Raw genomic sequence first — 15,888 nt, forward strand, 5'->3', positions numbered from 1 at the left:
CTGTGGGCAGTCCTGGTGGGGGCCTCCCCAACCATCCTCAGGGGGAAAGGAGGGCCAAATCTGCCCCCTGGTGGCGCTGGGCCTCGGGCACACGGATGCTGGGTGGTGGGGGGCCCTGCTCCGTGGACACGGTTCAGCTGGGGGGATCCTGGGTGGCCGGCTGGCGTGGGCCTTGATGACCTCTGATTTTGACTGTTGTGCAGGTTCTCCCCACGGATCCCCTGTTTGGAGACGCAGCCCCGAGCTAGGCTCACCTGAGACCCAGCGCAGGGCCCCCAGGCCCTGGCCCCGCTCCCTGCTGGTCCCCGGGGGCCCCCTACCTGCAGGCCTTCTTCCCCAGGGCCCAGCCCCAGAGGACGACGCCAGCAGCCTCACCCACGGTAGGCGACCCACCTCGGCGTGAAGCTGCCCTGTAGCCCCTCAGCCCCGAACTAGGCCCAGCCGCACCCTCTTCTTCAGGTGCCGGCCGGGTCCTCTGTGGAAACCCCGCCAAAGGCCTGCAGGAGCGCCGGCACCAGTGCCAGGTACAGCCTGCTCCCCCCAGCAGGCCGTGCCCCGGCCTGAGGGCGCCTGCCCCAGCACCTCCCCGAAGGCCGTGCCCCTGAACCAGCCCGTCCCTCCCCAGGCTGGGGTGCACCCAGAGAGGCTGCCGCCTCCCAGGCCCGAAGACCTGGCCGCCCGGCCCTCCGCGCCAGGGCCTGACCCTGCAGACAGCCGCCACCTCCTGGCCTCGGCCAGGCTTCCGGCCTTGAGGGAGCTGCGCCTGCGGTGGGTTCTCCCCGCCCCCCAGCCTGGCCCCGCCGCCCTGTGTGTCCCTTCTGGCTGAGACCTGCCTTGGCTGAGTGCTCGCTGGTCCTCCTGGTGGCTGGAGGGGCTGGTCACGGGAGCCCAAGGCTGGGGCACCAGCCCGAGCCACACTCATCGGGGATTGGCTCCAAAGGAGGCGCAGGGCTGCAGCCTCTCTCTTTCCCCGCACCCCAGTCCCCAACCCAGTAGGTGCCTGGAGTCCCGGGAGGAGGGGGCTGCCGCCCCTGGGGGCCCACAGAGGGGCCCTGAGGAAGAGCAGGACGAGGCTGGGCCCACGACTCGCCCCCGCCCCCCGAGCCTGGCCCCAGGTACCGCGCGACCTCGGCTCTGAGATGGGTGGGACGGGGAGGTCCTCTCTGGGGGGTGGGGCCTCACGACCAAGGGGTTCCCACCCCAAGTCCCCCTCCCCTGAACCCATGGGACCATGTGGCCACCAGGGCTGGATGAGAGAGAGAGAGAAGGCCCTCCGGAGGGCAGTGTGAGCAGAGGCCGGAGGGGTCCTGGATGAAAGAGCAAGTGGCCCAGGGGTGGGCGCAGTGAGGGGCCAGGACCAGCAAGCAGGGCAGGCCCACCAGAAGTCCTGAGGGGAGCCTGGCACAAGGCCAGCCAAGGGAGCAAGGCCACCAGATGGGCAGGAGACCAAGGCGGGGGGGGCGACTGCCCTTCCTCTGCAGACAGGGCCTGTGCTGGGCTCGGGACACAGAATTAAGCCAGGCGAGGCCCTCCCTCAGGGACACTGGCTTCAGAGTGACCATGGCTGAAAGGAGCAAATGCAGGGCCTTAAGGCAGAGAGACCCCTCACCCAGCAGGCCCCAGGGAGGCTTCCTGGAGGAAGGGTCTGAACCGACTGGCAGAACAGCTGGGTGGGCAAACCCGGGGAGGGGGCATTGTAAGCAGGGACCACAGAATGTAGGCTGCAAGATTGGCCCAGTGACCCTCCGGGGTGGCGTGGCACTGGGGGCGGGTGCACATCAAGGAAGCCAGGGTGGAGCAGGGATAGGGCAGGTCAAAGCTCTGCACTTCCTGTGCTGGCTGCGGCTTGCGGGGAGGGGCTGGGGAAGGTGGGCTATGAGACAGCCAGGAGGGGTGGAAAGGTGGAGGGGGAGCAGGCAGGCAGCCAGGAGGAGTGGCTGGAGGGGTGACAGGCAGTGAGGGACAAAGGGGTGCCAGGACCTCCTACTACAGTCCGGGGCCGGGCGGGCTCTGGGTGACCACGGACACACCCACCCAGCCTGCCCTCAGGTAGGTGCCAGGGCCTCGCTCTGTAGGGGAGGTTTGGGAACTGCCCCAGGGCCACCAGCCTGTGAGCATGCCCTAGGGGACGGGACCCAGTGACCCAGAGCTAGAGCCCAGACTTCCCCAGAGGTGGGTCCAGCTCAAGCAAAGGTCAGAGGTCACAGGGCCGAGGGGCCACAGCTTCCCTGGGGAGCACAGGAAGTGGGGCAGTGGGGTGCTGCCTTGGCGGGGGGGTGAAGGGCTAAGGGGAGGAGCCACAGTGGACACTGCAGCCCTGCCCATGGTGACCACCCCAAGTGACTCCTTGGGGGCCCTTGTCTGACATGCCGTCTTTTTCCTTCTTTTCCAGAGCCTTCCAGGACCCTGGGCTACAACCTGACCCCCTCTCCTCCCAAGTCCCTCATGCCATCTGACAGGGGCAGCAGCTCCTGGGGGTCCACAGATATGCAGTTTCGGGGGCGTCGCCTCAGAGCCCTGGATAGTCTGGGGCCTGGCCTGGGTCAGGGGCTGGCTGCAGTGACTGCTCTGAGAGCCCTAGAGGTGGCCTCAGGCTCCAGCCCTCGAGCCGAAGGCTGTCCAGGCCCAAAGCCAGCACCAGATCCAGCAGCCAGACCCCCAGCCTCCAGCGCATGCCGCACCTGAACCTCATCGCCCCAGCCCAGCCCCACCCCTAGTGTACATCACTACCCGCTGCCAGGCTGGCCCGGGCGGTAGGCAAGGGCCCCAGGGCGATCGTGGGAGCCCCCGTGTGAACTCTGGCCTCACAGAACCCAGAGGACCTGGGCGGGTGTGTTGGGGGGTGGGAAGTGAGCCTGGTACAGGAGAGGACCCTCTTGGTAGAAGGAAGTTAGGAGTTGGGACCACCAAGGGTGGGAAGAGGGAAAGCCCAGGAGAGGATGGTCCAACTCACCACCGCTGGCCCAGCTGCCCACCTCTTCCGTGTGGCCTGGCCTTCCCTGGAGGAGCAGGCCTGGAAGAGAGCAGACTGGGCCCAGGCCGAGGTGGCTGTAGCTGGGCCCTGTCCATCCCCTGGCCAGCCCTCCAGCCGCCCCAGGGCTCTGAGCCACCCTTGGGTTGCCGTGGTCCCGAGCAGAGGCGCTTGCCCTAGGCCAACCAGGGTGCGACCACGCCTCCCATCCCTGGTGGACTTGTGGGGTTCCCCGCGCGGGGATGGGGTGGCCAGCTCCCTCCTCTTGGGGCCGGATACCCGGAAACCAAGCGAATCATTTTCGACTCTCAGGTGTACAGAAATGCGGTTTACTTGGTAGGCGGCGTTGGTTCAATAAACTATGCAGCTGGCACCGCCTGCCTCCGGCGCTTTCTCCCCGCCCCGCCCCGCAGCCACAGTCGTGGAGATGCGGGAGCACAGGCGCCGGTGCCGCCGCCCCGCCCGGCCCTACACCGGCCAGCGCGAGTCCGCGGTGATGGGCGGGCAGCTGAGGAAGCGGAAGCCGAACCTGCTCTCGGCCGTGCTCTGCACCGACAGCGCCACCATCGGACAGCCGCGGTCCACGCTCTTCCGGCGCACCTGGGGGGGCGGAGCCTGAGTGGCCGCAGGGCGGGGCCGGGGCGGGGCGGGGGCTGCCCGGAAGCCCGCGCCAGCGCTCACCCGGACCTTGTGTTCCTTCCTAGCCTGGCAGTCCTCGAGGCCCAGCGCGGCCTCTGCGGGGGACAATGAGGGTGTGGGGTCGGCCGGCCGCCCCCTTCTCGCTGTCCGCCCCTCCCTCCACGTCCCTCCCTGCTGCGCACCCACCGGGGACGGGGACGGGGCTGGCGGGCAGGAGCTCTGGGTGGGTCTCGGCGGCGCCCTCGGGCCGCGCTGGCCCCTCTCGCTGGCGGAGGAGCTTTCTGGTGCTCAGGCGGGGCAACTGGACCCGCGTCCTGGGGGGAAGGGCGGTGAGGGGGGTCGTGAGAGACAGAGCCTGTCCGCGGGAAGGGGTGGTTCCGGAGGGGACGGGGCCAGGGGAGGTGGAGGACCTGAGGGGAGTCCTGAATAGCTGGAGGGTGGTCCTGGCAAGGGCGGGCCCTGGGGAGGTGGGGGACAGTCCTAGCAGGGGGTCTGGGGTCTTTGTCGAGTCTGGGCCTGGGGAGAAGGTACGGACTGGGGGACCCGAGGTCCTCACCCCGGCCTCCGGCGCCCGGCCCGGGCCTCCTGCACCCGACCCTTGCGCGGGGGTCGAGGCAGGGGCTGCTGCTCCGCGAGGTCGGCACCGGGCCGGGCCTCTGAGAGCGGGAAACGGTCGATGGACAAGTCGGTGTTGTCGGCGAAGATCCTGCACACGGGGGTCACGCAGTGAGCGGCCTGGTGCTCGCTGAGGACCTGCGGGGCCGTGGGGGACACGGTGGTCACCTCCACCCTGCAAAGCCCGCCCTTCCCACCACCCTCGCTGGGATCCGCACTGACCTCGCCTTGGGGGTTCAGGAGGAGGGTCACGCAGCCCCGGCTGGAGTGGAAGTGGACGGGCTCCTGGCCCAAGGAGGAGGGTGGCTGCCGCTTGGTGCTGCTGGGCGCCTCGCCCCACACCTGGGGACGGCGTCGGCGGCCGGTGAGGGGTGAGGGGCCGGCGGCGGGGGGGCCGGGGCGGGGCCGCGAGGGGCGCGGAGAGCAGGGCGCACCGTGATGTGTTGCCTTGGCTCCAGCAGCGTGCTGGGCGGGAAGCGGTACATGCACACGGGGAAGTCGTGCACCAGCTGCTGCAGCACGAAGCCACCCAGGTCGGCCGTCTCCTCCAGCGACTGGTTGAGGATGCGCACGAACCTCCGGCGGTGGCTCACCGCCATGATCTTCAGGCAGGAGCCCGTGGGGCTGGGGCGGGAGCGCGGGCAGGGGAGCTGTGCCGAGACGTTCGGGCCCCTCCCACCGGGGTCCCGCTAGGAGACCTGCTCCCGCCCTTGCGCTCGGGGCTGGCTCCCGTCCTCACCTTGGACAGCGCCCGTAATGCCGGGGATGGGGATCCGCACGGGACTCAGGCTCCTGGCCATTCTTGCCCTGCCTGTCCGAGTGGGTTTTCCGGAGATCCAGGGAGAGGCGGCCTGTCCAGGAGAGGAACCCCAATATGGAGGGTCCACTGGGGACATCTCCGGTGAGGCCAGACCTGGCCCACTGCGCCCTGAGGCTCCACGTGGGAGAGGAGCAGCATGAGGTGAGGGTCGGATCGCAGACAGGGGAGACGGCTGGACCCAGGAGGCTGCGCGAAGCGGAGGAGCGCCTGGCAGTACTTGCTGGGACGTGGGGGAATGTGGATTCAGGCCAGAGCGCAAAGGCGGTGGCAGTCGTCCTCCAAGACCACCTTAACCCCTAGGGATGTGGCTGGAAAGGCCCCAACTGCCTCAAACTGGGCTACTGTGAAAGCCCAGAGGGTGGGGGACACCCTTTAGGACTTTGGGCAGAGATCACAGTCCCGCGGGGGTGGGAGGGGGAGAAACCAGGGGAGCCCCGCCCACTCCACCTTCCCACGTTGCTCGACTGTCCCCGCAGAGGCTCTGTGCCTGTGCCTCCTTCTGCTCAGCAGTGTGGCCTGGCGCCTGGAGAGGGTCCCCTGTCACTTTCTGCACATGGTAACGTGCAGCCAGCAGGCAGCTGCTGGACTCAGAGTCGGCACCCCCGGAGCTGCTGGTGCCCACCAGGGGCAGGGAGCTCCACTCAACGCTCTTGAGACGATGCTCCCTCTGCTGGCAGTACAGCTCTGAGTTCCACTGGTCAGGCTGTGTGGCTGGTGGGAGCTCCGGGAGCGGCGGGACCCGGGGGTGCCTGCAGGCCAAGATCAGCTCGCTGCCCGTGGCTTCAGCTCCTGGACCCCAGCCCTGCCCCCATCCAGCCTCCATAAGGAGGGCAGGGCACACCAAGTTGTGGCCCCAGTCCCTAGGATCCAGCCTGGGCAAAGGGCTCGTGGCTGGACAGAGATGGGCCCAGAGCCCTTTCCCTTCTAAGTGACCTGTCCAGGGACACTAAGGGGTGGAACTTGGAGTTTGGTCCATACCAACCAAGGCAAGCCCTCCCCTCCCCTCACCCCTAGGGAGTCCCCACCCAGTGCAGTTACTGTTGATCTGAGCTGGACTCGAGGTTGGTGAAGAGGTTGGGGTACCGGTGGGCGATGCTGTTCCAGTCCACATTCTCCAGCCGGAAACCCTGGCCAGGCAGCAAGAAGCACATGACCTGACCCTCCCGCAGGACTGCAGAGCCAAGAACACACCTGGAGGGCCTCGCTTACCACCCCAGCAGTGGGGGGCCGATCGTTCTCAGAGAGGTCACTGGGGCCCATCAGGGTCTCTGCCGTCACCACCTGCAAAAGGGGCAGCAGGCTGGGGGGAAGCGCTCCCCTCTGCCCAAGGTCACTCTCCCCTCTGACCTCCCCAGTGCCTGAGGCACACACTTGCTAAGTATCAGGTGTCAGGGACTACAGGGCTTGTAGCTCCTCCCTGCCCCAGGCCTCAGTCCCGGTTCCAGAGGCAGCCTGAGGGGGGCAGGCCTCCCAGGCAGCCCAGGGACCCGCAGCGGAAGCGCCAGTCTCAAGGGGACATGCTAGCTGTCGGAGGGAAGACCGAGGAGGGCGGACTTGGGGGTGGGGGGGCGCCCAGAGGCCAGGCTCACCTCCACACTGCCCGTGGAAGACCGCAGCATGCGGCCCACCCAGGAGGAGCGGGCCAGCTGCAGGAGGCAGGACTTCTGCAAGGCCTGCAACTCTGCCTCCAGCTGCCGCAGCGTGTTTCTGGTCTGCAGCAGCCGCTCCTCCAGGTGTGCCTTCTCCTGCTCGGGGAGGGCGGGGCCTTCTGCAGACCCTGCCGGCCAAGGCCAACCCCTGCCTGCCCCCTCCGCCCCCCGTCCGCACCCCACTCCCTGATCCCACCTGCCCCTCACCAGCTGGGCCTGTCCCTTCTGCTCTTCCAACTCCAGAGTCAGCTTTTGGACCTGGTTTTGCAAGAGCTCCCGGCTGCGCGAGCTCCTGGGGGAAAGGGCAATCTCAGCAGCCCCCACCTCTGGGTCGGCAGCCAAGGAGAGAAGGAGGGGCTCCTCTTCACTGTCTTTAGGGGCCTGAGGGCACAGAGTGCAACTGGGCCAGGCCAGGTCAGGCCCTGAAGAGGTCTGGGCTGGAGGTGGCGTCCAGGTTGGGTTCAGCATCCACAGACATGTTCGGGATTAGGGTCTGGGTGGCTTTACAGTATATTAACTTCTTCAGGGCTGGTGGGGGGGGGATCAGGGCCAGGTAAGGACAGGGGCTAGAGGCGAAGATCAGGGCCAGGGTCAGGGCTGCGGTCTTGGCAGTGGACTTTGGAGTCAGACATGAACTCGGAGTTAGGGTCGGCACGGGGACTGGGCAGGCGGGGGACCAGCAGTATATGCTGCTGACCTCTCGGCTGGAAGCCCAGCCACTTCCTGCAGGATACGGCAGTGTCGGGCCTCCCGGTGGTTCTCGATCGCCCACCGCAGGGCCTGGATCTCCAGTTCTCGCTGCCTCCACAGCAGCCGCAGAGTGCGGGGGTCCAGGGACTCCGGGGCAGACCTGAAAGGCCAGCGCACCTTCCGCTTGGTCAGGCCCTGCTCTCTGGCTGGCCTGGCCCAAGCGGCTGACCTCCCCCCTCCCCTCCTTACTGCGGGTTGACAGAGGAGACCATCCTGGTGGAGCTGGGCTTGGTGTCCTGAGGGCATGCAGGAGCCCCACGGTCAGGAGAGGCGCTGGCTGGGGGCCCCACGTGGCCGCTGACCAGTTCTCGGTCCACCAGGGATGGGAAAGCCTTTTCCTCGGCATCTTCAGCCTCCTGACAAGACTCAGGGGCCATTCTTGATGTTGAGGGAGTTCAGAGGAAGGATGGTAGGGCTGCCCTGGGTCCCGTGTGTGGGCACCCCTGCAGGGCTCTCCTTACGTGGCCAGCGCACGTGCGTGTGTATGGCAGCCCCAAGATGGCACTGCTGGTTCACAGGGCGTCACTCTCCGAGAAGGGGTGTGTGTGTGTGTGTGTGTGTGTGTGTGTGTGTGTGTGTGTGTCTGCCCCACAGGAAAGCACACTGCCAGTCACGTGGGTGTCCACACCTGCGTGTTTCTGACCAGGCCAGGGCAGCAGGTCACCCCCACCCCTGGCACCGTGTCACTTGGGTGTTCGTTCACACATTCCCTCTCATCTCCCCCCTGTCACCCTTGCCCTCCAGAAGCTGTAATCCTGCCCCCCGGCCTAGTGCAAGTGTCCCCAAAGGTGCTAGTCCTTTGCCAGTGATGTCCCTGTCCCCCGCAGACCCAGGGCCCTCCCCCCCAACACTCACCTGAGGCCTGAAATCCAAGCAGGCCTGGGGAGAGAAACGCTCTACACTGTTGCCATGGATACCAGCACCCAGAAGGGGAGGGGCCGTTTGTTACCAGGAGCCTCCAGGGAGACCCCAGACTGGGGCCCTGAGTGGACCCTGGGCCCCCTCCTTGTCCAGCCCGAAGGAGAAGCTGTGAGAGGCTGAGCTACTGCCCAGCTAACCTCCACAGGCCCAGAGGACACAGAGTGACCAGTAGGGTCTGCCATGGTCCCCAGCTCAGCCCAACACCTCCAACCGACGCTGGGGCAGGTTCCCACCGTCCCTCCCCAGCCTGACCACGGTGATCAGTGGGTATTGGTGGCATTGCTGCCCTGTGAGTGTGTCCACAGGCCAGCAGGATGGCCTTGGTGAGAATATAAGGTAAATAAGAAAAAAACAATCCCTGCCTTCAAAAGGACTCACTGGGGCCTGAGCTGACTGGGGAGGAGGGAGAGGCAGGTGAGAGCTCGGAGAACCTGGCGGAGGGGCTTGCTGAGCTCTAACCAGCAGTGGAACCCCTCCTGAGTTCCTCCTATGGCCTCTGTGCCCATAGCGGCTGGTGCCCATTTACCTGACCAAGAGAGAAGCCTCCCCTTCCCCTTCCCCCATCCACCTCCACCACTCGAGCAACTGCAGGGAGGCCTGGGGACACTTACATAACGATGACAATGGTCCCCTCACCCGCGCCTCTGGACAAAAGTGAGGCCCCAGACCTGACCCATTAGACTCACACCCTCCAGTATTTGCCCCCCCCACCTTCATTCCTTCACCATTCATTCATTCAGACTTTCAGCTTTTGCTCTTGGTAGGGCTTGTGGTGGGAGGGAGGACACCACCCCCCACCCCCGCCCATGGCCGTCTGATTGGGCGAGTACAGCCTCTGGATGCCCTTGCCGCTGGGCCACACAGATATAGCATTGAGGCTACGAGGGGCCCTGGCTGCTGCGCTGGCTTGGGGTCTCCTGGCAGGACTGGCCTGGTGCAGGAGCGTGTCCACAGCTTGGGCAGGCATCGGGCCCCACTGAGGGCAGGAAAGGGTGGGGGGAAGGAACCTCAAAGAGTCCAGGGCCTTTGTCCCAGGCAACCTCTGGGCGGCCCCCTCACCCACCAGGATTGTCAGCCTGGCAGCAGCCAGAGAGGAACAGCGGCCAACCAGCTCCACTGCCTCCCGCTAAGAGCCGACGCGGGCCCATCAGGCCGGGGGAAGGGCGGTTCTGGCTCCGCGGCTCCGCTGGGCGCAGGCCGGGCTCGCGGGGTCCCAGGCCGGCGCCCCCTCCCTAGGCGGGAGGCTCCTCAGACTGGGCGGCTTCTGCGGAAGTCAATCATGGAGCGCGGCCAGGCACCTGCCCCACGCGCCGCCTGCGACCGCGGTCTGGGACGCGCTTCCGTGTTGCTTTCGGGCTTGGGGCGTGCGTGGACCCGGGCTCTGTCCGCTCCGCTGCTCCCCGGAGCCCCGCCCACACCTGGGCGCCGCCGGGGGCGGGGCGGGCGGGGAGCCAATGGGGAGGGCCAGGGGCGAGGCTCAGAGTAGGTGGCTAATGGGCGTCGGCATGGGGCGGGCAGTGCGCGTCGCGGAGCCAATGGAAGTGTGTGGGGCGGGGCTCTCCGGCCGTGGGCCAATGGGGTGGCGGGCCGGGGCGCTCCCGCGGCGCTGTAGGCGGCAGGTTGCGGCGGCGCCCGGCGCCTGGCAGCAGCCAGTTCGCGTCCGGATTCCGGAGGCAGGCGAGCGTCCAGGTGAGCTGCGCCGGGTCCCGGAACTTCCAGAGCGCAGGGAGCGGCCCCGGACGGCGATTCCGACGGAGGGGCGCAAGCCAGGCCGGCGTGGGGGCCGCGCCGCACCTGCACCCGCCCCGGGCGGGGACAGCGGCCTCGCGGCGATCGCGGGGACGGGCGGGAGTGGGGAGGGGCCGACCGTGCCGGGTGCGGTGGGTCTGGAGGGCCGAGGTCTGCGGGCGGACGCCCCGCGGGAGGGGCTGTACCCTCCGAGCCAGGTGGCTGGGTCTGGTTAATGATTTGCCTTGTTCCGGGAGTGGGGCGGGGCGAGAGCAGGCTGGGAAGTGGGGAAGCCTCCGAGCGCTGCGGGAGGGCACACTGGTTCCCCCTTTGGGGGGCACGGGTCTTTGCTACCCCACCCCCAGGAATGCGCGGCCTGCAGGTGGGGCTGGGCAGCAGACGCTGAGGGGCAGCAGTCCTGAGCCAGTTCAGGGGGTGAGGGGCAGGCCTCAAGGAGGAAGAGCGGGGCCAGGCTGTGTTGGGGCCAGGCAGGGCCTGACCCTGTGGCCTTCACCCTCCCTGCAGGACAGGGATGCTCTCAGGGCTGGCGGCCATGGAGCTGAAGGTGTGGGTGGATGGCATCCAGCGTGTGGTCTGTGGGGTTTCAGAGCAGACCACCTGTCAGGAAGTGGTCATCGCACTGGCCCAAGCGATAGGTGAGTCCCCTGAAGCACGGATGGGCCCAGCAGGTGCACCTGGGGTGCCCCGAGGAGGGTGGGGCTGCTGCTGATCCCTCTTGCCTGCCCCCAACTGCACAAGCCAGGTGGACAGACGGTAAGGGATGTGGGCTGACTGACCCCTCCCCCCTACCCCAGGCCAGACAGGCCGCTTCGTGCTTGTGCAGCGTCTCAGAGAGAAGGAACGGCAGCTGCTACCCCAGGAGTGTCCCGTGGGTGCCCAGGCGACCTGTGGACAGTTTGCCAGCGATGTCCAGTTTGTCCTGAGGCGGACAGGACCCAGCCTCGCTGGGAGGCCCTCCTCAGACAGCTGCCCTCCCCCTGAGCGCTGCCCAATACGAGCTAGCCTTCCCCCAAAGCCTCGACCAGCACTGGACCGTGAGCCCTGCAAAGCACTGCCCTTCAGCCTGGGGCTCCCTGGGCTGGCCCCCGGCCCTGTGCCCCCTGAGCCTGTGGGTCCCGTAGCACCAATGCCGGGCTGCTGCGCGGACCTGCAGGGCTTGGAGCGAAGGGTGCGCCGGAACGCAGCAGAGCTGGGCCAGGAGGCCTTCTGGGAGCAGGAGCTGCGGCGGGAGCAGGCCCGGGAGCACGAGGGGCAGGCCCGCCTGCAGGCGCTGAGCGCGGCCACGGCTGAGCATGCCGCTCGGCTGCAGGCCCTGGACGCCCAGACCCGCGCCCTGGAGGCCGAGTTACTTATGGCCGCAGAGGCCCCTGGGCCCCCCTCACCCACAGCGTCTGTCGCAGAACGCCTGCGCCAGGACCTGGCCGCCCAGGAGCGGCAGAGTGTGGAGGTGCAGGGCAGCCTTGCCCTGGTGGGCAGGGCTCTCGAGGCTGCTGAGCACGCCCTGCAGGTGAGCCCGCTGGACCCCGCACCCCTGCCAGTTCCTCCATCGCAGGGTGGATTTGGGTGTTGGTCTCAGGATCAGACGAGGGAGAGCGTGAGGCCGTGCGGCTCCACGGCCGTGCGCCTCTGAGGGTCCCGTGTGCCTCTGAGGGTCCCGTGTGCCCTAGGCCCAGGCCCAGGAGCTGGAGGAGCTGAACCGGGAGCTGCGTCAGTGTAACCTGCAGCAGTTCATCCGGCAGACGGGGGCTGCACTGTCCCCGTCCCCACGGCCGGACGGGGCTCCCCCTGGCACGCAGGTCAGAGCGGTTCTGGAGGGCGGCCAGGTTGGCGGGAGGCCCAGCCCAGCTCCAAGCTGACCCGCTCTTCCCACAGGATCTTCTGCCTCCGTCCAGAGAAGAGCCCCTGCCGGGAGCCCCCCCAAGTCCAGCCCTAGTGTCCAGCCTGAGCCCAGAGAGTATGTCTGTCTCCCCCACTGTGGGTGGGATGAGGTCCTTCTGTGGCCCCCGCAGCCCTCTCAGCCCATGTCTTCCCCACAGTCACCCCCATGAGGCAGAACTCCTGGAGGTAGCAGCTCTCGCCCCCGAGTGGACGTCCAGTGCCAGCCCAGCCCTGGCTCTGATGACGTGAGCAAGGGCAGCCAAGGCCAGCCCAGCCTGGATGACAGAAGGCGAGCTCGGGGCCACAGAGGACTCCTTCCACCATGCAGTGGGAAGCCCTGGTACCCTGGGTCTGAGGTGGGACTCCTCGGAGCCCTAGGGCTTCTGCTGCAGTGGGCAGGGGAAGGCTGAGGACTCTTGCTCTAGGCCTTGTCAAATCTGCGCAGACCCCTGGAGAAGCACGGGGCATGGCCAGCCCAGAAATCACTAGGCCCCAAAGGCCACAGCTCCTTGCTGGGGAAGGGAGGTGCACGGACCACCCTGTGTTCAGCCTGTAGGTATGCACTTGCGTGTGGGAGGCATCCTTCCCCACATCCGTGTGTGTGCAGGTGCGCGCACACGCGTGTGTGTGCTGCCTTCCCACCCCGACACTAAAACCTCAATAAACTGCCCCACGTGGCTTAAGTGTGTCCCAAGGCTGCAATGGGCAGGGTCTGTGGGGTCCCTGCATAGTCCCCTGAGCTGCCTGGGGCTGGCAGCAGCCAAAGATCCTGAGATGGGGGTTTCCCAGGGACCAGTCATCAGTTGGTCTAAAGCTGGAGCTCCCAGGGGCTCACATTTCAGGCTGCTGTGTCCACCCACCCCCTGGGGGGGTGGCCCTTCCCTGTTGGTGTGCGGGGGTGGGGGGTGGGGGGGGTGTTTCTCTCCTTGGCAACCTGAGCCTGGGGTTGGAGTGGTGCTGGGTGCCTGAAGCAGCCTCAGCACTGACCTGGGTTTCTGTCTGGACCCCTCCTCCTCCTGGCTTCCCTCTCTGGCCTGCTCCCCACCAGCAGCAGAAAGCTCTGCCCGCTCTGGGGTGGCTCCTGGATATGAGGACTCGAGGACGCGCCAGACCCGTCCATCAGGTTTCCTGAGTCTGAGAGCTTGCGGGGACTCCTGGGTCTGCGAGGCCCAGGGAGCTTTGCTGGCCCCTGGCGGGTGTGCCGCCCACCTCCACTCCCCAGGTGGGCATGAAGCCTCAGCTGCATGCCTGCAGCCTTGAAATTGGGGCAGGGCGAGGTCCAAATCACAGCCCTGGTCCTGGGGTGGGCCACAGGCTCCCAGCTCAGAGAGCTGTGGCTGGGATGGGAGAGCTCTGCCGGTCAGAACCTGGGGGCTCTGAGGCTTGGGTGCAGCCATGTGTATTGAGGAACAGGGGACGGGACAGCCTAGATCACAGGGGTCTTCGTGCTTAGTTTGGGGGAGGGCAACTTTGGGATGGACTCAGCCTTCTTCTGGGGTGGCCCCTGAGCCGTGCCTGGCATTCCCCACTTCCTTTGGGGCCGACAGTAGGGGATGTGAAGTCCTGAGTGCAAGGAGCAAGGAAACCACCAAGCGCACAGCTTATGGGAGTAACCAGGAGCCGGTACTTCCTGCCTGAGCTGCAGCAGGGATGCGAGTGGCTGCACGGGCCTGGTGGCAAAAGGGATCTGGCCCCGGCTTCCTCTGTGGAGCCCCCAGCCCATCCCCTCACCTGTCCACACTCCTGCCTGACCTGTGACTCCAGATAGGGCCAAGCACAGGCCACACAGGGTGCAGCCTGGAGTGCACGGGCCAGTAAGGCCTTGCCCTGGGTGGGAGGACTGGGGACTGTCCAAGGGGCCTGCTCCCTTCACCTGTAGCCCCCACCTGTGCTCCAGAGGGTTGGATGGACCGCTGGGCACCAGCCCTGAGCCTTAGCACGGCGTCATCTCCCAAGCTGAGCACGTAGGCCAGCAGAGGGCAAGGCCAGGTGCCATCTAGGGACCACCCTACACACACAGGGGAAAGGGGAGGACCAGCCCATGCCCTTCCCAGTGTCGTGGGCTTCCCCACTCCCCAAAGGGCGGCAGACACAGAACTGGGCGGACTTAAGGCCCCCGGTCTCCGCGTCTGTTTTCAGGGAACACCCGTTCCTTCTGAAGTCACTGGCAGGGACCTGCCCCTGGCCTGAGGCTGCCTCTGAGGACGCTGACAGCCCTCTCCAGCTCAGAGAGGGTCCTCAGGCAGAACCTTCCTCTGAGGCTGTTCCAGGTGAACAAAATTCCACACCCCCCGAAAGTTGCCAGAAGTGCTTCAGATCACTAAGCAAATCCTTGAGTTGCTGAAGTTTACTTTTGAGTTTTAAACTGTACTTTGAAAACAATGATGTGAAAGGTGTTGAGGTGACGAAAGGCCCAGCTCCCATCAAACCAGTGGATGGCAGGGCAGGACCCTGCCTGCTGTGAGTACCGGGCAGCTATCCTCACTGTCGCTCCACAGGGCCAGACTGGGTTGGGGGGAAGGCACTGGTGCCCCGACTGGCCTCAGAGTTCTTGCTTGCCCCCCGCCCCGCACAGCAGGGCCCTCCAGGGCTGGCTGAGAACACCAGGGTTCACAGACGGCTGCCCAGAGTAAGTCATCACCCAGTGGCAGCAAATCAGCTCTGTTGGTTCTCAGCCCCAAAGCCACCAACAGCCTCCCTGCCACCTGCAGAACCTGGCCCTGCCAAGCCTGCTGGGTGTGACACTCAGCACACCACATCGACCATCAGTTAGGACAGGGCCCCTCCAAAGGGGAGTCCGAGTCCACACAAGGCCCCGACTAAGCCTACCTCCCCACCAGGCTGCCCCAACCATCAGCCCCCACCACCTGGGAGAGGGGACAGAGCCTGCTGCTGGCCTCCTGGCGTCTGCAGGCCCAGAGGCTGCTCTGGGCCGGCTCCACAACCACAGGATTTTCACGGTGAACTCAAGAATCCCTAACAGGAAAGCGGGCCTCCAGGAGCCCCCGCCCCTGGGAGGGTGTGTCAGGGGTGCCACAAAAGGGTCTTCAGAGCCCCGCCTCCCTTAGCGGCCCCGCTGAAGTGGCAGAGTGCACAGAAAAGTCAAATCTGTCACCACTGTCCTCAAGGAAGTCCTCAGAGGTAGCCCTCAAGAGGCTGGTTCTGGAGGTCCTTGTCCCAATGTCCAAGGGTCGAACCCCGGCACCCGTGCCTGCCCAGGACTGCCTTAAGCTTGGCGACATCGGGAAGGCGGTCCCAGGAACCCTGCACATCCTGACACCCTGAGACACACAAGGGAAAGAGAGTTCCCTCCAAGAGGGCATCTGGTCCAACCTGAGCCCCCTCGTGAGGAGGACAGCGAAGTTCCCTGAATGTCCCCCGTTTTCCCTCAGCCCACTGCTGGTCGCAGAAAAGCACACCCAGTCCACGGGGCGCCTTTGCCCACCACCCGCCTTGGCGCGCGCCCTCTGACCCGATGTGGCCGTCCCCTGCCCTGCAGGGTCACAGAGGGGACGGGGCGGTCGCGCAGCCCAGAGACAGATCAGCCGCTGTCACACGCACAGTGGGTCCGGAGCAGCGCAGTGTGCGGTGGGCAGTGGCTGCCCTGCGCCTGGAGGGACCGCCGTGCGGGCGGAAGGGTCGTCCCAAGCCCCCGACCCTTCCCTCCCCTCCAACTTGGCTGTCCGATCCCGCTGCCCTTGCCCGGTCCGAGCTCCCGCCCGCCGGCCTGGGACCCCTCGCGCGTCACCTGCGACCCCGGCACGGGGCCGTCGCCGGCTTTCTGCCCAACTTAGGCGGCGGCCGCGGCCCCCTCGCGCCCCCGCCGGCTCCGCGCTCCGCGCCCGGCCCGTATGCAAATGTACAGGTCCCGCAGCCAATGGCCGGCCGAGCCGGGC

General features: G+C 66.8%; 3 protein-coding genes across 5 annotated transcripts in view; 2 read left to right on the forward strand and 1 right to left on the reverse strand.

Moving 5' to 3' along the window:
• The window catches only part of LRRC56 (leucine rich repeat containing 56), a 19,545-nt gene extending 16,281 nt beyond the window's left edge, over positions 1-3,264 (forward strand). Inside the window, exons 9-13 of the mRNA XM_024749120.1 lie at positions 204-380; positions 460-524; positions 626-768; positions 982-1,115; positions 2,393-3,264. Coding sequence (XP_024604888.1) covers positions 204-380; positions 460-524; positions 626-768; positions 982-1,115; positions 2,393-2,685 — 812 coding nt within the window. The 3' untranslated portion in view covers positions 2,686-3,264. The remainder of the gene's footprint in view (positions 1-203; positions 381-459; positions 525-625; positions 769-981; positions 1,116-2,392) is intronic.
• A 74-nt stretch (positions 3,265-3,338) lies between these two features.
• On the reverse strand, positions 3,339-9,736 carry LMNTD2 (lamin tail domain containing 2). Of its 2 annotated transcripts, XM_024749115.1 has the most exons (13): positions 7,634-9,736; positions 7,392-7,544; positions 6,902-6,986; positions 6,635-6,790; positions 6,255-6,326; positions 6,084-6,172; positions 5,493-5,794; positions 4,965-5,076; positions 4,660-4,849; positions 4,448-4,567; positions 4,167-4,363; positions 3,797-3,924; positions 3,339-3,705 (listed from the first exon to the last, which is right to left on the reverse strand). In XM_024749115.1, exons 1-13 carry the CDS (start codon positions 7,819-7,821, stop codon positions 3,440-3,442), a joined length of 2,058 nt encoding a protein of 685 aa, XP_024604883.1. In that variant the 5' UTR covers positions 7,822-9,736; the 3' UTR covers positions 3,339-3,439. The 2 variants fall into 2 exon arrangements, with proteins under 2 accessions (XP_024604883.1, XP_024604885.1); XM_024749117.1 differs by lacking the exon at positions 7,634-9,736 and having other exon boundaries at positions 6,902-7,222; positions 7,392-7,460.
• A 230-nt stretch (positions 9,737-9,966) lies between these two features.
• On the forward strand, positions 9,967-12,668 carry RASSF7 (Ras association domain family member 7). Of its 2 annotated transcripts, none has more exons than XM_024749118.1 (6): positions 9,967-10,054; positions 10,619-10,749; positions 10,909-11,621; positions 11,782-11,910; positions 11,987-12,068; positions 12,151-12,668. In XM_024749118.1, exons 2-6 carry the CDS (start codon positions 10,626-10,628, stop codon positions 12,180-12,182), a joined length of 1,080 nt encoding a protein of 359 aa, XP_024604886.1. In that variant the 5' UTR covers positions 9,967-10,054; positions 10,619-10,625; the 3' UTR covers positions 12,183-12,668. The 2 variants fall into 2 exon arrangements, with proteins under 2 accessions (XP_024604886.1, XP_024604887.1); XM_024749119.1 differs by lacking the exon at positions 9,967-10,054 and adding an exon at positions 10,408-10,475.
• Positions 12,669-15,888: the final 3,220 nt, after the last annotated feature.

Source organism: Neophocaena asiaeorientalis, unplaced genomic scaffold (genome assembly GCF_003031525.2).
Source record: "Neophocaena asiaeorientalis asiaeorientalis breed wild unplaced genomic scaffold, Neophocaena_asiaeorientalis_V1.1 scaffold43, whole genome shotgun sequence".
In the NCBI taxonomy this organism is placed as follows: Eukaryota; Metazoa; Chordata; class Mammalia; order Artiodactyla; family Phocoenidae; genus Neophocaena; species Neophocaena asiaeorientalis.